Source organism: Harpegnathos saltator, unplaced genomic scaffold (genome assembly GCF_003227715.2).
Source record: "Harpegnathos saltator strain DR-91 unplaced genomic scaffold, Hsal_v8.6 scaffold148, whole genome shotgun sequence".
Lineage (NCBI taxonomy): Eukaryota > Metazoa > Arthropoda > Insecta > Hymenoptera > Formicidae > Harpegnathos > Harpegnathos saltator.
The window spans coordinates 328,428-350,961 of NW_020229926.1; the positions used below are offsets into that span (position 1 = coordinate 328,428).

The following is a 22,534-nucleotide window of genomic DNA, read 5'->3' on the forward strand; positions in this document are numbered from 1 at the left end:
ATACAATAGATATATATATATATATATATATATATATACACGCCATTTTAATAGAAATAATATAGGTCGTAGTGTACCTTGATTGACGTGTGTTATGTAGAACATTGTAATATCATCGTTGATCGCGAGAACTAAACGAGAGATCCTCCTTTTGTTCCCTTAAAACAAAAAGTTGCCTTTCGCCTTCTTTATAAAGTCATTAAACTGGAATACTGAAAACAAGAGATCAAGAATTGAAATCCCAAAGACGAGGAATAATCGAAGTAAAAGATTCAAGACAAGAGAGTTTCATTACATGGTAGATTGTCGTCGCGTTGATTTTTATCCTCCTTTTGCAAAGGCTTCGCAGGTGCAGGAGCGGTCGATGCTTCTTTCTCGAAATGTACAGACGACATGTTGGAGACCGGTGATAATCGATAATTGCACAGTGACCCTTCGTATAATGAACCCGCTGCACCTAAAATACATAACAGAATTTGTCGACAAACAAATTTCTCTCTTCAATTTTGTGCGGACATTAACGATTATATCGGACAGATATTAATGTGCGATTATGTCAGATATGTTAGACATTTGCACTTATACAAATGTAACACGAAAAAGAAAAGTTTCTGATCAAATATCTCGAAGGGTGAACTCTTTTTGAAGGCCGATTACGAAAGGAACAGATTAAAAAGTGAGAGATTAGGAAAGTTGAGGGCAGAGATTAAAGGAGAAGTAAATTAAATTCAACTGAAAGTTGAAAAAAGTAGAATCGGTCGTCCTCTACGTATACACAGCCATCAGTCTTTTCTGACACGCAATAAGAAAAGCGATCAATTCGTGTTAGAATTACAACCTTTCGCGAAATCCTGATCGATGGAGCTTATGTTGCTCTCGCAGTACTCGTAATGCGACGGCGATAGTATACTGCTCGCTGCGATGCTCGGCCGACGAACGGCTGGCTTCGGCAGCAAGGTCATGTTGTAGCGCACCGTTTCTATTTTCCTAATCTTCGGGGCCGACGGGGACTTGTGCGACTCTGCATCGTCGTCCTCGCGGACGACGGCCGAGGACCGAGGGACGTTTATCCTATTGCCACTACTTCCCTTACTGTCTTCGCTTTGAAGTCGCATTCTTTTCGTTTCAATCTCGTTCTGTGTACTCTCGCCAGCGCTATGCTTCAGCAGGTTCCTCTTTGTACGGGGGCTCTCCTGCATTCTCGCAGGCTCCTGCGACCGGCGTGTCTCCTCTCGATGAGTCTCTTTCATTTCTGCGTCATTGTTCGCTGAAGTCGTTCTTTCAGCCGTGTCCACCTCGACAACCGGCGCTATCGAAGCTTCGTACGTATCCGTGTTTTCGAGAACGGCAGGAGTCCTCGGATTAGGATCTTCTTTCGCCTGGACGGCGACGTGTTTAGGAGCCATGTCCTGCATCGGCTCTGCGTCTATCATCTCAGGCGACATTATGGTGGTCTCATTCACGCACAGTGCCTCCAGGACCATGGTATTGATGGACACGGTATCTGAAAATCGAAACATAACATGTGCGAGTTGAGTGTTCTGTGTTCTGCGTGTAGACGATACAAACTGTACAAAGTGGCGTTCACACCGTCGAAAGTCTCGGTAGCTTGCATCCATTGGTGCTGATCTCGCGGGTGCGGCTGAGCTTGTGCGTACATTTGCCGGTATGGTATGTTGATTTTCGGTGGCGCCATTTCCAACATCTTCTGTTTGCGCAGCCTCTTCCGATCCTCCAGTCTCTTGCGTTGCGCTTGCACCTGCGAGAAGCATCGAAGAACCGCGTCAGTCGCGACTTTAGGATTTAAGAATAGAAAGATCAGCTCGATCGACCGGATACCTCCATCTCGAGCGACCGCAGCTCCCGTTTACGGCGATCCATGTTCATCTTCAACCTCGTTAGCTTTCCCTCAAATTTCAATCGTTCCGTCATGACGTGGCTGAACTCGATTATCTCGCAGCGTATACGGATCCAATCGATGCGTTGCCTCTGCCTGATAATCGTCAGCATCTCCGTTTTCTTGTAAGTCACGACCATGGTAGCGATTTGGAGCTTCCTCAGTTGGATCTTGGCCGCGTTTCTCGCCTTCGCCAGCGGGAATTCCTCGTACATAGTCTGTCTCGTACATACGCTCTGCCGGTTATTTCGTTGAATATCGAGAAGTACGAATGCATGATATATCGATACTGACGTGATAAGCGCTACACGTGTTCTTGTACTCCACGACGATGTCCCGATACTCCTGCGTTTTCAGCTCCATCAATTTGTACTGATCGTCGATATTCGCTTTCATAGCTTCCAGTCTGTCTGTGGTTTCGCCGTTGCTTATGCGTAATCTGCATGAGACGACGAAATTCCAATATACGTGTCAGAGAGGGAATCCGACACGAAGAGAGACGTATTATAAGAAACGAAGTAGACGATGATTTCAGACGATGAAACATACCTTATTAAAGTCTCGCTCAATCTTTGCCTGATCTTGTGCATGTGCAGCACCTTCTCCTTTAGCTTCTTCCTCCTGACGATCTCGCTGCGCATCTTCGCCTTCATTTTTAATATCGTCGCTGTATTTGCTAGAAATCGCCAGTTTTACCGGTAAACTACGGCGAACGAGCGCCGTTTAACGTTCGATTGTTAACAACGAGGTTAGGTTACGAGTGCGAACGACACACATCGCGTCGCGGCGTACGTGAAGAGGTTAGTTTGGCTGGCTCGTTACAAAGTACACACGAGGTGCGTAGGAGGTATTTCGCGGTGTATTGCGACGGTGGATATTTGTATTACTGTTACCTGCTTCGCGGTAAAACGCGTTTATAGCCGCTTCAAGTTTCCCTTACGTATGAAAATTTCATTCCCTCCGCGTTCTACGTTACATTATAGCGCACAGTGGCGGCGCGCTTCGCTTTACCTTGGAGCTTCTCCCTGCACGCCACAATTTCCATCTTCAAACAAGTCTCCAGTACTTTCGCGAATTGAGGATCATCGTAATGCACTTGACTGTTCGTATCCATCGTCTCTTCCTGCGGAATATCGTCAGGATGTTGCGGCCACACGAGTATACTTCCTTCTCGCACCGACGCCATTACCGGTCTGAAGTTTCCGGCGATCGAGCGGATCGTCGCTCGCGCGCGATCATTGGACGAGGGCTTCAAACACGCCACTGTGGCGCCTTGAAAGTGGAGAAAGACCAGACGAGCAACGCACTTCGTTCCAAGGAATGTTCTATAATTGGTTTTTTTGAACGCTGGACAACAAAAACCGCGATTAGTCGCTTAGAGCTCCGTCGCTTTACTACTACGATATGCCGAAAGTTGGTTGTTCAGTCGTTTCGCTGTTGACTGCCATTCGCGCCACTTTCAGCGACTAACTTCCCGCGGAACTCGCGAGTTACCATGTGAACATAAGCGCAACCGCTTTTAGGGGCTCGGGATAAAAGCGACAGGATTGTATGTTTCTCCCGCGAGTTTTTCATGCCGCAAAGATTCCGCACACTTTCGGCGGTCACGTCGATCTGCTTTCGTGCGAAAGTTCGATTGTTTTCGCCGGACGCTCGTGTCGCCGGAACTCGGAGCTTTCGAGTTTGTTAAACGACGGAGCCGGGCCTCTGCATTCCGTATATCTATATATCTCCGCGATACACCTCAGCGCACGAATACGTCTATGGATCGCGCGCGAGAAGGAACGTAGTTACGAGTGCGGAGCGAAGATAGCGAACGGAGCGAAATATATGGCCGAATTGATCGTAAATCTCGAGGAGTTTCGTCCAGCGCGATACACGCGTACGATATGTAATACCTGCCTGGTTACTCGTAACATTTTTTGCGGCAGGGTGAGTCAGCCCGCGCAGTTACCGAGAAAATGTAAGAGTCCGGGAGCAATATTCGTCGTGAGTAATACGCGTCGTGCGATGTAAAACGAAATACGGCAGGAAAATCAGGTTAGTGAAATCAGCTCGGAAAATCGGATTAGCGATAATTAAAATCTCGGGATTTATCCGCTTCAAAGGAAACGACCTGTCGTCTTCTTTTTTCGTTATCAACGAGAGAGAGAGAGAGAGAGAGAGAGAGAGAGAGAGTCTAACAAGAGCTGTCGCAGAATTTTAGCCGCGACGACCGAAAGTTATAATAATTTTACTTACTAATACTGAAAGTGCCGACGATTGACATGACCCATTTTTCTACCGGAGCGACATTTCTGTCGAAATGATAAAAAGCTTTTGGAGAAAAAATGCGTCGCGCACACGCTCGGGCAAAAATGTTTGTTCATTTCTTTTAGCTTTATTCAACGACCATTAAAAAAATAAAAGATACTCTGTTATATAAATTTGAATAACCTTTATGAAAAGTCTCAAATCATATTTTTCATGTGATAATTTCAACGTAAATAGTAAAGGGGATGGAAGTACACTAGGAAAAAATATTTAGTATCTCTAATAAAACTGTTTAGTTGAGGGATTTTTTAATAGCAACCAAATATCTTGTTTTATATAACAAAATGTTTAATTGTCTCAACTAAATATATTTTTCTGCTTTGTTCTCTGGATCAAATGATTTTGTTCTTAGACCTCATATATAAAAATTAAGCATTTTAATTATTTTATCCAGAAAAATTGCATAATAACGAAATATTATTTTACATAAACTAAAATAATGCCCAATGATATTATACTATCTTGATACTATTTTGTCTTTCTGCGCACTAAAATTTAGATTTTATATATTAAGAAAAAATTATAGTAAAATTATAGTAAAATTATAGTAAAATTATAGTAAAATTATAGTATTTTTAGCAAAATTCATATAGTTAAAGCTTTTTGGTTGCCATAACAAAAAGTATTACGTTATACGAACAAACCGTAATCAAACGAGATATTTGTTTACAGGAACTAGACAGTTTTGTTGGGCATATTTTAACCAAATTATTTTGTTGTTACAACAAAATTTTGGTTCACGCAACAATACATTTTTCTTAGTGTAGAGATCGAATATCAATGAAAACTTTTCTCTTACACCTTCGAGGAACAATCTTTAAATCAATCGCGCCATCATCCCGATCCCTTCGCGACAGATCAGCAGCAGGCGGAACCGGCCGCGCGAGTTAATGGAAACGCGTGACAGCCGATTAACTTATCGGCCCCAAAAATCGATGTCGGCGCGCTGTATTTGGCCGGGGCGCGCGATTCGGCTCGCTGGAAAAATATAAGTAAAGATCCAAGCCGGGACGCGCCGCGCTCGTGGACGCCGGAAGGACGCGCGGGGAACACGGCACGTTGGCCGCCGGCCAACCAGTTCGCATTTGGGTCAAACTGACCCGCTGCCGTCCTCCGAGAGCATCCAGCGAACCAGCTCCCGGCTCCACCGCCGCCACTCGCGGGGGTGAGGATGGCTGCGGAAACTGTTCCCTCTTCCACAACACTGACGTGCCCCCGTAATCGGTGTGCTCACCGCTTTTACGTGCCCGGGCCGGGCGGGCGCGTAAAACTCTCCCCCGTAGAGTCGTAAGTAGAGACTTGTAAATGTGTCCGAAGAGCGGCGACGACGGGGCGTGAATAATACAGCAGTTCGGAAAGTTGAAATCAACATTTGTTAAGTACGCCGAGATTCGTCAAATTTTTCGCAAATTTGCCAAGATTCGCCAAATTTGAATCGAGCCACGCGAGACGAACCGCGAGGAAGGGAGCGGTCTCGGCATTCGGAGAAACAACCCTCATCACGTCTGAAAATGGGCGTTCCCGTCGGGTAAGAATTCGCGGCGGGTTTGCGTGAACGGAATTCAGGAATCTCTGAGAGTCCGACTGGTCGTAGAGCGCCTCGTAGAGAGAAGTGAGAACTGATATATAATTTCAGACAATTTCAGATACATCAGGAGTCGTTAAAGCTCGCGGCATAATTTATAGCGCGATCATTTCGCCGGTAGCTTCTCCAGTCTCCTTTGAGACTAATGGAAATCAGACCGTGGGGAGAGCGTGAGCGGAGGCCATAAAGAACAGGCAGTCCATGCCGCGCCCATGAATGCCCGAGGTTATCAATGCTCCGTAAAATGGGTTATCATCGGGTCGCGGTAACGTCTCCCGTCAGGCGATATTTCTGTTATTGTTGCGTCCCGACGCCACGGGAATTGTATATTTTCTCTCTCATTTTCCCTCCACGAGCGTGTGAAATCGCGCGGACGAGCGCGAACAAACGTGCTCGAGGATTCGTGCGAAAGGATCACCGATGGCGACGAGCGTGAGATCAGCGAGCACGCGCGCTTCAACGTCGCACTGATACTTATAAATATGCAGACAACCCCTTTGTTGTATAGCGTGCTTCACACACGGTGTGTATGTGTGTGTGTGTGTGTGTGTGTGTGCGCGTGCGCGAAGGCGAAATGTTCTCACGGGAATATTTCGATTTCTGAGGCGCGTGGCACGGCGCCCCGTTACTAACAATTCGCTCTGACGCATTAGCACCGATCGATCCTCGCGAATCGGTTTCCTTGGGCAAGCATTTTGCTGTGGAAACGCGCGAGAGATTTATTCGCGACGCAGGCGGCCACGTACGATAACAAAATATCAGGATTATGAATCTTTCATGGACGGCGATGCGCCGACGAAATTGAAACGGAACCGAAGTGCGACGGTTACAATAAAAGAGATAATAAAAGTCGAAAAGGTGAGGAGAGAGAGAGAGGGGGGAGGGGGAGAGAGGGGGGAGAGAGAGGGGGAGAGAGAGAGAGAGAGAGAGTACAGCGGCAGCGACACGGATGGTATCCTCCCACAGCTGCGCCAATAATTGATCGCGCTAGGAAACGTAGACGAATGTTTATTGGTATTGCTCGGGAACGTAGAATAAATATGCGCACGTATTTACAGGTTTCCATCGAATTTTGCTCCTCCGTGAGCGGAAGATACACCTATATACGAAAGAGAACGTACTCGTGTAATGCGCTGACAATCATCTGCCAGGAAAAAAATATGTTACCGCTGCGAATTCAGTGATAAAAACAAGATGTCGGCACAGCGATTACGGTGCGAATGTACGTCTCCGAAGAATTCAACGTTAATTTCGTCATCGATGAAAATCCGAATTAATTCGACCGAAGGACGCGCAGAGAGGAAATGTTGCCGGGGATTGCTCGCAGCCGCATTATCGGCTCGCGTTCGCTTGCAATTTTACTTTTCGGCTCTCTAATATCCAAGAGTCGAGTTCTCCACCACTTTAAACCACTGCTCGACGGTGAAACCGCTTCTGTCGTTCGTGCGGAGTAACGAGTAATTTCTGTTATACGGGGAGACCCTTTAGGGCGAGCACATACGCGAGAACAACATAGATAGATTTTATAAATGGAAGGAAGTTTCAATGGGATAGGAACGCGCGATAAAAGGGCCGTGAAACTTCATAGAACGAAAACGGGAAAGTAGGTCTCCTGGAAACCACTGATTAATCTTACGAAGTACCTCTTTCATGCCCCGCCGAAAATGTTTTTACTCTTGGCAAAAATGGCCAAGCCAAGCGTCTGTAATTTGTTTTGTTGGCGAAAAAATCCGCCCGCAATCAAGACAATCGTTAAAGTAAATAGACGATCGACGTGTCGTCCGAGTCGTAATATACATTTGTTTCCTTTCTCTCGGTCTCTGCCTTAGAGATAATTTTTATACCGTTGAGAGAATTTATGCGCATGGAACAGAAATATCGCGTGCATATTTAACGGCGAAAGAATAAAGAGATATAAAATTGCACAAGAGGAAAAAATCCATTGTTGAAAAAATTAATTAATTATCACATATTTGTTTTATACAATTTTGTCGTATTATATTACAATTAATTATGTCCGAAAAATATTACAGGCTCATCTTTTTCGCGAAATTTTGAACGAAAGATAAATAATAAAATTATATGCAACTGCAACAAAATTAATCAGTCAAATATCATTTCCGAATATCACGCCGAAAAATCCACTGAAAATATAGGGACAATTATTACCGTGGCAAAATCACTGCTGGACATTTCACGAAGTGGGAAACGCGCAATAATTGTAGGAACGAACATTGCCGAAACCGCGGCAGGCGTATTGATCAAGCACGTAGGGAAACCCCAATAACTGTCAAGTATCCGAACGATCCTTAGAACAGTAACACCGCGATAATGAGGTAAGCGGTTCACTTAATAAATCAAGGAAACCGCCGACAAACACGTCGATCGTCAAAGTACACAGTACGAAGTACTGTTCGTTGCAGCCGTTAACGATCTTACTGTCGGTTTATCGACAGCCCGAATTTGGCGCAAGGCAGAGAGCCCATAATCTCGCCCGGTGATGTATTAATCGTGATTAATTAAATGATTGTTGGGAGGATCAATATTTACGTACATATTTTCATGCTAACAACGTATCACGCAAACCGATTACATTGTTATTCCATGGCTTAGTACAGGATATGTTACTTGTAATATCGATCACTCACACGTCGCACGGTCTTTTATAGGCTTTTCTTCCTGCGAACCCGACAATATGATGTACACTCCAAAAATATCGCTATCGTCAGCTAGACCGCGCATTTTCATCGCGAATATCGCAGACAGACTGGCGGAGTCTCTGGCTGAGAGGAGAGATTTCGGAACGACAGCTTTTTTCATTAAATATAAGGTGGCAAGCGGATTGCACCCGCAGCGGAGTCCGCAGTTAATTTTCTCTTTCGCCCGCTTTTTTATTCCGCTATTCTCGTCATTATCTATTTCTCCGTGCCACCACGTTAAATACATAAAATCGATACGTCTACAGTGTGAGATTCTACAAAAGCGACGAGCGGACGATCCCAACTGAAAGCTTTCTTTCGCTCTGTTAATTTTCACATTGCCGCGAACTGTGCGATGTGCTCCCGAGCGAGTAAAAGCGCGAGAAACGATCTAGAGCTGGAATCGCATTTAGAACGAGTATATTTTGAAGGAAGAAAGAAAGGGAGCTCTCTCTCTCTCTCTCTCTCTCTCTCTTTCCTCCCCCACGGTTTTCTCCTCCCGTTTTCCTAGCCTTCCCTCCTTCTCGATCATCAATCTCTCGTAACGCTGTATCGCGTCGACTTCGCGAGAATAAAAAAATAATAACACCGCTGACGCAAACTGTGTGAGGCACGAGAGAGGCGAGACGAACGAGCGAGAGAAAGTAGGGCAATTTGCATAGGGCGTCCGATCAAAGTTCCCTCTGAGCATCCAGCGATGGGATATCATCAGCGAAAATGGTGGCGTACGGTCGAATCGGCCGGCGTCAGCGAGTTTGAAATAAAACGAGAAAGGAAAAAGAAAATGTAGCATTTCCCTCACCGGCATCGGCGAGAGTGGCACGCTCTCCCTTATTAGATGTAGTCTAGATAGCTCGGCGATAAGCCGAATTTATGGTCCGCTCTATTTTCCTCATATCGACGAATTTTAACGTGTCACGGGACAATCTCGGACGGTAACTCAAACAGAGCCACGTCACAATGGGCCGCGATAGCATCGCGTTGATTATGTCCCGGAATCACGTTCGTTCGTTGGCGCGACACTTTGTCTAACGATCGCTCGATTAAAGCGTTCTTCGTCGAGCTCGATAAACTCGACTCGTGTATCCTCTGTACCACGCTGTTTATCCCGCTGCACGCGATCCGCGAACGCGGCGGTGTATTTTTAACGGGTAGATACTTCAGGTGGTATTTTCATCGCGAGGGACTGTTCGAGAGGCACGTTCGTTCCCCCTCCTCCTCTTTCTCCCTTTCTAACTATTCTACCCCCCCCCGCCTTTCGCAAAGTGCATCGCGAAGAGTGGAAGCTGAATATACGTGTAACGGGGGTGCACGAGTTTGGCGTACCGCGGCGCGCTCTGTTATTCCGTCGAATTTATCGTACACCGGGGAGCACGCCGGCGAGGGCATAATCTTCGCCCAAAACTCATTTCCGGAGATAATCCGCGGGATAAGAACATTACTTTGTTGCCCTATGCATTAAAAAGACTACCACCTGTTAAGGGCGTTTATTACACAAAGCGTCGGCGATAATTCGTTTCGTCGCGCAGTGTCCCCCCCGCCCCCTCTTGCAATAATACATATTGCTATCTAATTAATATTTCATAACACGGGATTAATATGCTCCGATTGTATCTCCGATTGTAGCTCCGTTGATTGATTTGCTTGAATGCTGTCGCTGTCGTTGCGCCAAGAGGTGTCCAGGACGTAATGTGACTACTGACGTTATTATTATCGTTACGTGGTAATTTTTAATTCACTTTGCTAAATTTATTGGTGGTAATCACTAATTGGTGGCAAAGGTGAGCATTTCCAAACACGTGGAACCACCGAAAATTTCAATCTCCTGAAAATGCGAAGCGAAGTCAAATATTGGATGAGTGCGAAAACTTTGATGGATTTCGTGATGGAAAAATGGAGTAAGTAATTTCATTAAAGATAATTTATTCGTTTTACCAGGTGCCAAATCGCCATTTATTCCCGTTATCTTTGGTGCGTTATACTTTGTATTTGTAGTCTTGTGCTTCTGTAAAATTGGATCAAAACCACGACATCTTGGAGAAAAATCCATCTCAAAACTTATATGTTTATAATTTAAACAACCAAAGCGTGTGTCGAAGAAACGTTTAGGTCGAAGAGACGTTTAATAATTTCAGAACAATGATATTAACGGGGCAATAACAGCTTCAGCTGAGAAATTAAATACGAAATTGTTCATTCGTTGCACAATGTTTATCCCTTGTTCCCGTCTGCGAAACATATTAATCGCAATTTGATCGTTTAAGTTGAACAGGCTCCGTGCACACTCCGCTTCCGACAGCGTTGTTGCTTCTTTGTGAAGCATGATGGACGTATCATGCTTCGCAGAGTAAAACGGATAACGCTTATCATTGCAAGTCAGCTCTGCCCGTCGTCATTATTTCAGTGCACGATTTAACTGCCGCGAGCGTCGCTCTCTCGGCCGCTCGCATGTCATACGCGTCGCTCTCTCATGCACAGTCGTATTAAAATCTGGCCTCAGCCGAATGCGGCCGGTCGTTTGTCCAAGAGGAGGAAGAACAAAGGAAAAACCGCATGCGTTTTTTTCGCAGAAAACGCTCCTTATACGTCCCCGCTGAACATTACGTTTCCCCGCGACGACGTGGAAAGCGGACTGTAAAAAATGTAATTGCCTTTTCCGAAATAGAAGCGATAAGTCTTATCGCGGCACGACAGCCGCTCGTAGACATTAATCTTGCGTCCCCCCGCCTCTCTCTCTCTCTCTCTCTTTCTCTCTCTCTCTCTTTCTCTCGGAGCGCTGCAGCATCGGGATACCGAGGATCCAGCACGCGTGTCTGCCTGCTTGCCTGCTTGCCTGCCCTACCTGCCATGAATACCCTCGCTGATCCGGCCCGAATGTCATTTTACACTTTCAACAAAGTCGCGAACGCGCCGGCGTTGAGCCCCCGATAAACAATAGCTCCGAGGAGGATTTAAGTGTCATGTAAATGCGCGCTATTCGCGCGAATACGGCTCATCCCACTGCGAAGCTTAGCGAAGAAGTTCACGATCCGATGTCGCCGATGGCGGGGGTGCGTCTCCGTGTTATTCAAGTAGTCCGATACTCGCGTCGCGACAGCGAAACTCACTCGCGCGCCGAACGATTATCTCCAAACAATTATTTGCGGCGGCCGCGCCGTGCAGAACGCGGCGACAGCGATCGTTGGCTCGTCGGTAGTCAGAGAAATATAATCCTGCGTGGCTTTTCCCGGTTTAGGTTGTTGTTTTTTTTTTTTTTACGTTCATTTCGTTTCATTGTGCGGTCGATCGTGTATCGGGCCATTGAATGAATTTGCACGGCAACCTGTGACACCGGTTTTCGTTAACACGGTTTTCGGTAGCCGTAGCCTCCGCGCTCGCGTGAACGACCGATAAAACCGATTTAATAATTTCCGCTGTTGTAACAATTGGACGTTACGTGTGTCAGCAATTGCGTTAGGACTACACGGGACTGAATTATCGGCATCGAATAGGTGGCTGCTAGATCGCTTTCCGGACTACCGTGCGAACGTGGTTATTATCAGCCGCCGGATTATCGTTATCGCGAAACGCACCAGAGAAATCGTTGCATTGTTCGCTCGCGAATTGCACTTCGTCTGACGCTCGTGCGAAAATCATTCCGTGCAAGGCAGGGAGAGGGAGGGGGGAGAGAGAGAGAGAGAGAGAGAGAGAGCTTTCAGTCGTTTGTCTTGAACTGCGAGTTCAACGTCGGCGCGAGCACATCGCAAGTACGTCGCGTTGCCACTTTCTATCTTAACACGTGCACCCACACACGCACACACACACACACATAAGCGCGCTCACACATTCATCGGCAGACGATATTATACCGGCCCTTTAATCAGCGAAGCTCCGCGCGTGGAGCCTCCTGCGAAGCTCGCGCGCGAGTTCACGTGCGATTTCTCCCGTTTTCAATTTCGCACCGCTCGCTCGCTCGCGTCGTCCTCTTGTTCCACCTGGTTGTGCCGCGCTTTTACGCTTTTACACCGACTACGACAAGTGGAGTGGCGATGCGAATTCGCCGGCCCGACACAGCAGCCGCGCGTCATAGAATTTCCACGTGTATGAGCGGCGCGGCGACGGCGCGACGGCGTGGTGTCGCCGTGCGTCTCTATTTTTCGTCGGCTGCGAAAAATCCGAGCGCCGTCTCGACGAGAGACCAGTCGCGCGCGCTCGTGGAGGGCTCGTATATCTCTTTCTTTATTATTCGTTGCTCGCGCGAAGCCTCATAATGACGCGATCTTGAAGATATATTGTCGCAAACACATCCTGGGGAGAGAAAAAGCGACAAAGAGAGACGGAGCGAGTGAGCGCGGGAGGGAATTTCGGAGCTGCTCTTTCGACGAGTGTTTAGAGGTATAAATCAGGCCTCGCCACAGCCAGCCGATCGCCTTCGAGCCAACAGATATTTTTGCAGGTTAGATTTGCCCGCGTCGGGGCGCCGCAATTAAATATCAATATGCCTCCACGTTTGACCCGATGGGAACTATCGGCAAATTCACGAGACCGGCAGCTGGAAGGAGGCATTCATTGCGAATCCCCGGATTTTCAGGCATTGTTAAGCGCGCTTGGCCCGGCGCCAATTGTGCGCGGCGTCCCTACTTCGCCAACTCGAATTCGATTGCGCCGTACAAAGGACACGTTTAGCCGAACTATCCCTCGTTTAACTATCGCGAGCGAATGGCGCGGGCAGGCCGAAATGCGAGACAATCAAAAATCCTTAAATATTATCTCCGATATATTATCCGCGCACGTCTCCGTTCGCTGACTTGTTTCCTGATTTTCTGGCCCCCTCCCCTCTCCCTTTCTTTTTCCCTCCTCTTTGACGTCATGTTCTCGACTTAATGCTCCGCCGCTACATCAATTTTCTAATATATTCTCTGAGATTTTTCTCAATTTATCCGCCGATCGATCGATTCATTTTCTTCCCACCAAAGAAACTGAAATTTCCGCTTGATAAACGAAGGAAGCCATCAACGTGAGTTCCGCGAATTTTCCGATAACGAAAATCCTTGCAACGTGACGTTTGAAAGGAGGCTAGTGAGAGAGAGAGAGAGAGAGAGAGAGAGGGAGGCAGAGGGAGAGGGGGAGAGAGAGAGAGAATTCAAATAAAACGCAAAGGAGGTAGAAAGGCGTGGCGGAGTGCGAAAGAAAGCCAAGGAGGGTGGTAGACAAACCAAAGAAAGATAGAACAACATCGCGGGGGAGTCTCAGGAAAGATACGCTGGCTCTCGTTGTCCATCCCAGTCGGTTTGTCTACGTAGGTCGAAAAGCGAAACGGCACGGCGACTGCGGCGGAGGACATTCGCGTCGCAAATTGTCCGCGTCGTGCTCGGCGACGGTAACGTAAGACTCTATCTGCTGATTCTAAAAACGTTGCGGCCGTTGCCGCCTTTCATCTTATTCCTGTCGTGCGCTACGGCGTCGCGTCGCTCCTTCTTTCCTGTTGTGCTCGCCTACCCAACGGCGACAGGATACGTAGGGCTTTGCCGTCGTAACTTCCGATGTGGCCGACTTGGAAATTATTGCCTTTTCAACTCGAACTCACAATCTCGTGCGCTCGTCCTCGATATAAAAATCGCTAGTAAAGTCGTCGCGTTTAGAGTGTGTGTTGTTGAGCGTACACATGTCTACAATGTAAGTCGATCGTCGATCCTGAGAAAAGACGTAAAACATGATTGCGGGAAGTAAGCGAAGAGAGGAAGAGAAAGCGCACATCTTTTGAAGATGGTTCTAAACTCTGCGGAAACACAAATGTGTGTTGTACGCTTGAAATTCAACGAAATGTTCGATAACGAAATAAACGATATACTATCCTTTCAGGTGTCATTTTTTTCATATTAAAACATTAACATATGTGAGACAAATATTTTCCATTGGCTTTAAACCTTCTTTAACAAAAAACCCAATCACTGCACGCTGTTTTAAATTTTCCATTGCAAACAAATATATACTGACACGTCAGCTTCAATTGGCTTGTGAACACAGAAAGAATTGACAGATGGAAATGAAACCCAACCTAGGTTCATGTGAAGAGTGATTCCATATAACCGACTACAATTTATAATTCTACCGTTTACTTATAGACGCCGCTCCGCGAACCTCCTTTTCACGCAACCTGTACAGGGACTCGCTCCCATGTTGTTTATACATCCTGTACGCGCGCGTTACTCTCACACATATTAATACAACACGATTAACACGTTATAGATTTATAAAATGTAATTAATACGTGGCGCGCGTGCGCATACGACGCGCGAGTATCTCGCGATACGATTTCGGTTCCGCTCGCAACGAAACACTCTGGAAATTGAAGTGCTTGGTGCCGTTCGGGCCAAGAACGCGAGTTAATAATCGCAACATTGCTGGAAAGTGTACCTTTGCGGGTTAAACGCTCGCGCAACGCGGAACACTCGGTGGTTGTGGCACGGCAGTGACAGAAACCAGTCATTCGTCAGCCGCTACCGCCGAAGAGGCTCCTTGACGCCGCAGCAGCAGCAGCAGCAGTAGTAATAGTAGTAGTAGTAGTAGTAGTAGTAGTAGTAGTAGCAGTAATAGTAGTAATAGTAGTGGTAACAGCAGCAGCAACAGCAACCTACCAGGCCAGACGCGTCTCGGGCTGACGGAACGAAATGGTTTATGTCGACCATTAATCAGAGAGAGACGCGTAAATTTCGTTAATCGCTCAAAACACGCGGGGTGTTAGGCCCTTTTCGGCTCTTTGAAGCGTATCGGGACACCGCGCGAGTTATTTAATTCAACTGAAATGTCCGTATCACTTGGAAATGTGCAAAATATTTGACGACACTCACATGCGCCTCTTGTTTGCACCTCTGCTCGATCGATGTTTGCGATTTTGTTTGCGCACGAATAATTTATTTCCACACACATCGAAGGAAGTATTTGCACGACCGATTCTTTCATCGAGATTTAATTTTCGCGAATGAAAGTGGAATATCGCACGGTAGAAAGTGTGTTCATTATGAAATATTGTTTCCCCATTCCCGGCGCGTTGAATACAAGTCCACGCTCCCTCTGCGGTAATAATGATCTGTTTAATACAAAATTATCCGAGGATAAAGGATCGGGCTCTCCCTGCACAGACGTTATTTTTGCTCGCAGAGATAAAATAAGTTTCTTTTGACGGCAGGCGAGAAATGTTATCGCGGCGGGGGAGGGGGGAGACTCGACCCGTCCGCCTGCCGTCGCACAGTCCGCCATTGCCATCAGTTGTCCTTTGTGCCGGAAGCAATTCGTGATTGTTAAACGGACTGCAGCGGGGCAAACACGTGACTTCAAGGTGACCTATTAGATCGACAAGCTAGAGTTCTGATTAGGAATGATCCGATGCCTGGGAACGGCACGTATTGTAGGCGCCCGCGAGAGAGGGCGGCCGAACGGGAGGGAAAAGGGAGGCTGAGAGAGAAGCTAGAAGCATTCGCCTCTGCGGCGTTGCTCGTCTACTCGACAAACCCTTGATTTCCAACGCTATATGTATATCTACAATGAGCCCTCGAAGCCTCACAATAGTCCAGCGTGTAACCAACCGAAACTAGGGGGTAGCGTGGATCTCGCGAGGGGAAGCCGAAGGAGGCCGCGTTCGACGAGCGCATTCCCGATTCGTCTAATCGATGGGAATCGTGAACGAGTTGCGCGAGCGGTTTGAAGCAGTGGCTCCCAAAGTGGGTGGTAACAAGCCCCGAGAGACAGAGCGATGTGGATATCCGCAGGCACGGCAAGAATCAAAGAGCCGCGAGGGGCGGTGAGGGGCGGCTGGGAAGAAACCGATGTCGCTGGAGTCAGCTTCGTCCGGGAACGTAAAGTTGAATTGATTTCGCACGCGATTTAATCGCTCGACAGTCGAGACGTCGAGCTCCGGAAAGTTTTAACAGGGTCTCTTGAATAAATGTGCCATTATTTGTCGCAGCTTCCAGCTCATTCTCGCCGATGAGTACTGCGGTGAGAGGAATGAAATCTCCTCTCTCTCTCTCTCTCTCTCTCTCTCTCTTTCGGCGAATCTCTCTCTCGGATCGCGTTTATCTGAGGTTAAAACGCGGGAAGAGGACATCGAGAGCGAATTAACGGGGCTGAGGAAATGGCGGTGACCCGGAAACGTCGTCGAAAAATCGCAGATCTAGGCCGTTAGCTTCGCGAGAGTTCCGCGACCCTCCGTAAATCTGCGCGAGCTGCGACGCTCGTGCGAGCCGAGATTCTGCGAGATCTCAGCCCGGTCGTCAATATCACGCGAACATCACACTGGCCTCTCTCTCGTCGAACGTATAAAATGAATGTTTTGAAAATGAAAATAATTACCGTCTCGATTTAGGGACCGCTCGTCCGTTATTTCATCGAATTTTCGGCTCCTCCGGCCGGGACTTTCGAGATTCACGACTCGCCTCAAACGCGGTCTTAAGGTACCGTTTCATTGATTAAACAGCTTCTTAAGGCCGTTCTCAGACCGTCGTAAATATAAGAGGGGACTATAAATGCCGCTCTGCTCCCGTACGTACATGTATAGGTATATTCCGAAGCATCTTGGCGTTCCCCAAGCGCGACACCGCGAGGAGCCACCACATGTTGCTCTCGCGGACGGCGAGGAATCTCCTGGGGCACACACGTGCTCGCGCGCCCTGCGACAGTCGTCCCGAGCGACGCGTCAAGACAAATTCATTCGGAGGAAGAACCGTCTCGGCTGAATTATCGATGAGCACTCGAGCAGATTTGAGGTCTGTCCTTTGCGGCGCGCGCACATCTCCCTAAATAAATAATCTCGATATATCTGTTACGCCCGTTCGCCGGAAATATCATGGTTCGTCGATCGCGTGCGCCTTTCATCGGGATCTCCGCGACAGCTCCTATTTGCGGGCTTTGATCGAGCGCCGTTTTTCCAGGCCCACCGCGAATGCCATTAAACATGAATGAAGGAGGGCAAGGAAGGGAAGGGTTGTGCGGTCGTCGTTTCCTCGTTCGTCCGTTCGTTCGTCCGCACGTAAATTCGTACGCTCATACGCTTTCTCTCTCTCTCGTTCGTTCGTTCGTTCGTTCGTTCGTTCGTCCGTCCTCATCCGAAACATCGAGGCGGAATACCTGGCACGAAACAAACGACGTGGGTCATCGATAATTCATTACCATCTTCCATCAATTCCTTATCTTGGCATGTTCCGCCTACGATCCTCCGCCGGGGATCGTTTCCCGTAATCTCTCTGATGGAATCGGCTTGCGGTTGATGAGGAAAAGCGGGGAGGGGGGAGGGGGATACCACACCGTTGGATTATGACATTCGGCGAATTTTTCGCGAAATGCCTTTAGACGCAGATCGTCGCGTCGGTCGCGCGCAAACGGATACGCATATTTTGCGAATTCGCCCCGGTGATTGTACGGTGAGAGATATGAAAAGATTTGCACGTGTGTGTGTATGAACGAGATACACCTATCTCGGTTGGCACGAGCACTTGACGCACTTGGTCGATTTTAAATGACATTCCTTCCGGCAGAGATGCTTGAATTATTACTATAAATTTATGGACCCTTTATCTCGGCCTGTCGTCTCTAATCTCGTGATTACATTGAGTGCTCTGTAATCGAGTTAATTCCAGCGGCCGTTCAGTAAGAATACTAATTCCGTAGAGAGCTGAAACGGAGCTCTCGGAAACGGCCAACGGGGATAATGACTTATTGCCAGAACCACGACGTGAAAGATCAAGATAAAAGAGCCGCTGAGAGATGATTAATGCGGATCCAACAGCCGCTTACACTTCGTTCCGTTACATCCGAGCGGCTGTAACTGAATACAGCTGGACGAAATGATTGCGACAATAACCGTAATAATTGTAATGTCCGTACGATATAATCGCGTGCCAACCGCGATAATTACGATACATCGCTGCGGACAAGGAGATGCTAAAGAGTGCGACATTTTTTACGCGAAATAAGGATACAGCGGAAGTATCCTGGGGGGGTAGCGGAAGGCGCTCTCTCCGTTCGACCGGCTTCATCATTCCCCATAAATTTTCCGCGACGGATACGATTTTTCACGGGCCCTGGAAAGTGCACTCCCGGGTTTGAAAAATGCTATTCGCGCGAAAGGAAATTTACGGGCGGCCGCGCGCGCGCGCGAGACAGTGTTGTCGAGGCGGTAAGAAATTGTCTTTGCGAAGATAAGGCAAAGAGATCCGCCGTTGAACAACGTACTTCGCTACTGCCGGACAACATAAAGTCAACGCGGCCATAAAGATGCGCTATTTCGATCTGCACGAAAGGGCATGCGATCGACGCGCGACGACGCAATTATTTTTACGACTGTTTAACATTTACGGCGGCCATGCGCGCTGTACGATTCATCCGGCGGTCGCAGAAGAAATCGCGTCCCACCATCTCCCCGGCTCCGATGTTTTATTACGTTAGACAGCGCGGGCGCAAAATCGCAATAGCTGTTTTGTACCATCGAACGAATTCCCGATAAACGGCGAGTTCTTCGTCGGCTAATTATAAACTTCCGGGGCCAACTCGACCGGGGGCAGGGAGGCATGATGAGGTGGTCTGGGAAATAAATAGAAAGAAAAATAGGTATCCGCATGCGGATATCAAACATGACGGGACGACATAAAATCACGATGTTTCGATATTCTTGTGTTACAGCTTGCAATAAAACATACTACGGTGACGTGGGGAAGACGTACGACCTGGAACTGCATCGACCAAAGGAGGACAAGGTGCCTTACATTTGCAAGCTCACCTTCAACGCGCCAGGTGACGATTTCGGCGATATAGTGCAGGTGAGGAGACCAGTCGAGGTAATCTAATCATCACCACGGTATACGCATACGATCTGAAATTAAATTAAACCGTGCACATTGTACGTGAGCACAGCGGATCAGAGTAAACAGAAACTCAACCGACTCTAAAACTCAACTCTCCCGAATTGGCGGTAAAAAAAAACAGCATAAACGAATACGAGGAAGTGCGCCGAAGAGATTGTTCTTTATTTCGTGTCACTTGCGTCGTCACATTAGTGAGTCACAGTCGTGTAAAACTGCAGCGGCGACGTCGGCTTTCAGTTCGGCGTTCGCGCTGGTGCAAGCGTGACATTTCTCTCGCATCACGGTGTGCCGTGTTTGTTTTCTTGCTATCCTTGTCTCTCCGAGTGAGGCGAATGACCGGCGTGGTGGGGCGACCGCATGGCCGCCAAACTCGGAGTGGGGGCAAGGCCGCGATCGTGCTGCGTGCCGTCACGTACGATCGCGTACCAGATGTGCCTTCCATAAAAGGCACGATGGAATGCGACTATTGTTTCGCATTCACTTGTCGCGTCGCTCAGCACGCGACCTACCCCACGCGCGCGGTAGCGCCGGGCGATCGAGGGCGCGGATCGATGCCGACGTCGATATTTTCACTCCTAGACGTCGTAGCGACTTGGAACAAAAAGCGTTGGAAAAGGGAAGTCACCGCGCTTCTGACGAGCGTGAGACGGTTCTTCTGGGAAATGAGGATCAATTGGCATAGTCGTGTAAATGCGAGGGATATTGATTTTTGCGTTTGCGTTAAAGGGCAAAATAATCTATGCTGGGAACCAATGAAAAGCCTTGATTTGGATCTTTCACACAGAGCGCTAGTTTTGTGTTCTTAACGGATATAAAAGGCAATTTGATAGAAGAGAAAAATAATAATTACGGGAACTTTACTCTGCTTCCAGTATGTGAATCTTTCCAGTAAATGAATCTTTAGTTAATGATAAAGACACTATATGTAAAATAGTATAGGTCTTTTCTTTTTGATTTTATGCCACCTGTTCATGACGGATGTACTTGAATTCAAACACTCCGTGTTTGACTGTGTTTGGCGCTGGCGATATTATTTATCGCAAAAGAGCGAGCTCCCGACAATCTGTTCTCGCTGACTATCGAGAAAAACGCCCTTCGGGAATTTTCAATAAATTACGCTTCACGGAATCGGACTTTAATTAAAGTGCGCATTAACGAAGTGAAACGAAGTTCCACGCGAAGAAATGCCGGAGACAAAGCGGAGCCTGGGATTATGTAGCAAATTAAATTCCGGATAGCCAAGTTTTTATTGAATCGCACATTAACGGTGCCGGTGAGTCCCAACAAATGAAGAATATCGACTCATTCGTCGCACGCTCGTCCGCTATAATTCCAATTATTTCTCTTGCGCAAATAGAAGGGCGTAATCCAAGCGCTACCGCATGACGCACATTTCTCTCGCTCGATAAATTTTAAATAAATCGCCTTTTTTCTTTTCTTTCCATCTCTCTGTCTCTACTCATACAGAGTAAACTCGGGTAAGATGGTCATAGTTCTTTAAAATGCAAGAAATATATGTTTCTTTTGGTTTCTTTTAATAATATTTGGCACATTACTTCACTGAAATTTGAAGTACGTAATACTATCGAAATTAAAGAGAAAATACTTGATAGAAATTTTATATTATCAGAATATTAAAACATAAGCATTGGCTATCTTACCCGACTTTTAAAGATAAGATGGTCATAGTATTGTGGGATAGTTGGCCATATATATTTTATGTTACAGATGTACCTGACATTTTATAAAATAATAGAAAAAACTATAATTTCATATATTCATTTTATTTTAGAATATTTAATATATTAATTGTAAAAAATTAAATATAAAAGTTAAATATATTAATAATAAAATATATATAAATAAGAATTTTTATAAAAAAAATTAAATATTAAATACAGTCTTTTAATCGAAAGATGGCATTTAAGATTAATTTTTTTAAATAAAAAAAGCAATTTTTGAAACATAAGTTTCACGCATAAATAAACAAAATGCATAATATATAAACATAATATAGAACAAAAGACGACGTATAAATAAACAATAGTATATTAGCTTAATCTTTTGTATTATAAATCTTTATATAATGAATATCAATGACAATATAAAAAATATGCTTTTCTAACAAAAGAAACGAGAAAACAATGGTTTCTGTTATTTTTAAATGAGAAATGTTATTAGCTTCCTGTTATGATTTTACCACATGTTTTGCAACGTGCAAACAAATGACGTGCACGTTTCATGAAGCCACCGCTTACATCGTGTACATTGAATCCAATTAACTTTTTCTTTTGTGAACCTATAATTTTCCTCACATCTAACGCATATATTTGATAGCTTATCAATTTTCATTTCTATAGTTTTCATTTCTTGTTTGAAACTGCTTGGAACAGCTTTGGTACAAACAAGTTTTTTCTCAGTTTTTTCGGTTTTCGTTTAATAGTTTTTTTTTGGGCACATTATTTAATTTCAGTTTTTTAATGTTTTAAGAAGATGCCAATAAAACAGTTCGAACGTTTTGACGTTTCAATATAGGAGCTTTTGTTATAAATGGAGAAATTTCATTTAATAATTTTATAGGAGAAACAATAGAAGAATAAGAAGTGTCGTTAGACAGTCGTTTTCGTCTTGCAGGTACTGATTGGAAGCAAAAAATTATTGATGGCTTTATCGATAATTATCGACAATCATCAATGGAAACATTACAAATTATCGATAATTATCGACTATGTAGAATATTGATACTTCTCCGTCTGTAATACATGTGATAATATATATCGATTGCGTTAACCATCTTACCCAAATTATGAGGGAAAGATGGCTATAGCAGTTATAAAAAAAATAGTGAAAACGAAAAAAAAATTAATAATCACAATAATTTACTACATACTTTCGTTATGTGTCTAATGTCGATTACGACGACTTAACTGTAATCTATTCGACGTTATAGCAGTTTTTAATGGACACATGACAAACTTTGGAGGCAGACGAAAGTAAAAATATGATATTCACAATATCGTTATTACGAATAATGTCACATAAACTACTATAAATATCGATTATCCCTGAGAATGACTATAAAAACGCACTATTTTACCATTATTAGAAAAATTATAGCCTATGCCCATTTTTTCCGTATGGCCATCATAGCCGAAGTTATCCTATATCTATACACTTCTCTTTCCCCTTCGCGGATCTTTCA

General features: G+C 45.9%; 2 protein-coding genes across 7 annotated transcripts in view; one reads left to right on the forward strand and one right to left on the reverse strand.

Moving 5' to 3' along the window:
- Window positions 1–22,534, forward strand: part of LOC105185423 (uncharacterized) — a 181,711-nt gene that overhangs the window by 139,346 nt on the left and 19,831 nt on the right. For all 5 annotated transcript variants that reach the window (XM_025296562.1, XM_025296565.1, XM_025296563.1 and 2 more), the window contains one exon: window positions 19,151–19,287. In XM_025296562.1, coding sequence (XP_025152347.1) covers window positions 19,151–19,287 — 137 coding nt within the window. The remainder of the gene's footprint in view (window positions 1–19,150; window positions 19,288–22,534) is intronic.
- Window positions 72–3,423, reverse strand: LOC105185422 (uncharacterized). 2 transcript variants are annotated; one of them, XM_025296566.1, is made up of 8 exons: window positions 2,909–3,423; window positions 2,447–2,573; window positions 2,192–2,336; window positions 1,840–2,115; window positions 1,591–1,759; window positions 839–1,504; window positions 296–457; window positions 72–212 (listed from the first exon to the last, which is right to left on the reverse strand). In XM_025296566.1, the coding sequence occupies exons 1-8, from the start codon at window positions 3,081–3,083 to the stop codon at window positions 160–162; spliced, it is 1,773 nt and encodes a 590-aa protein (XP_025152351.1). In that variant the 5' UTR covers window positions 3,084–3,423; the 3' UTR covers window positions 72–159. The 2 variants fall into 2 exon arrangements, with proteins under 2 accessions (XP_025152351.1, XP_025152352.1); XM_025296567.1 differs by lacking the exon at window positions 2,909–3,423 and adding an exon at window positions 2,791–2,901.

Coding starts and splice junctions, on each gene's coding strand:
- LOC105185422 (XM_025296566.1), bottom strand. CDS start 3,083: ATGGCGTCGGTGCGAGAAGGAAGTATACTCGTGTGGCCGCAACATCCT. Junction 2,337..2,446: donor TTGAGCGAGACTTTAATAAG/GTATGTTTCATC, acceptor CGTCTCATGCAG/ATTACGCATAAGCAACGGCG. Junction 458..838: donor CGATCAGGATTTCGCGAAAG/GTTGTAATTCTA, acceptor TATGTATTTTAG/GTGCAGCGGGTTCATTATAC.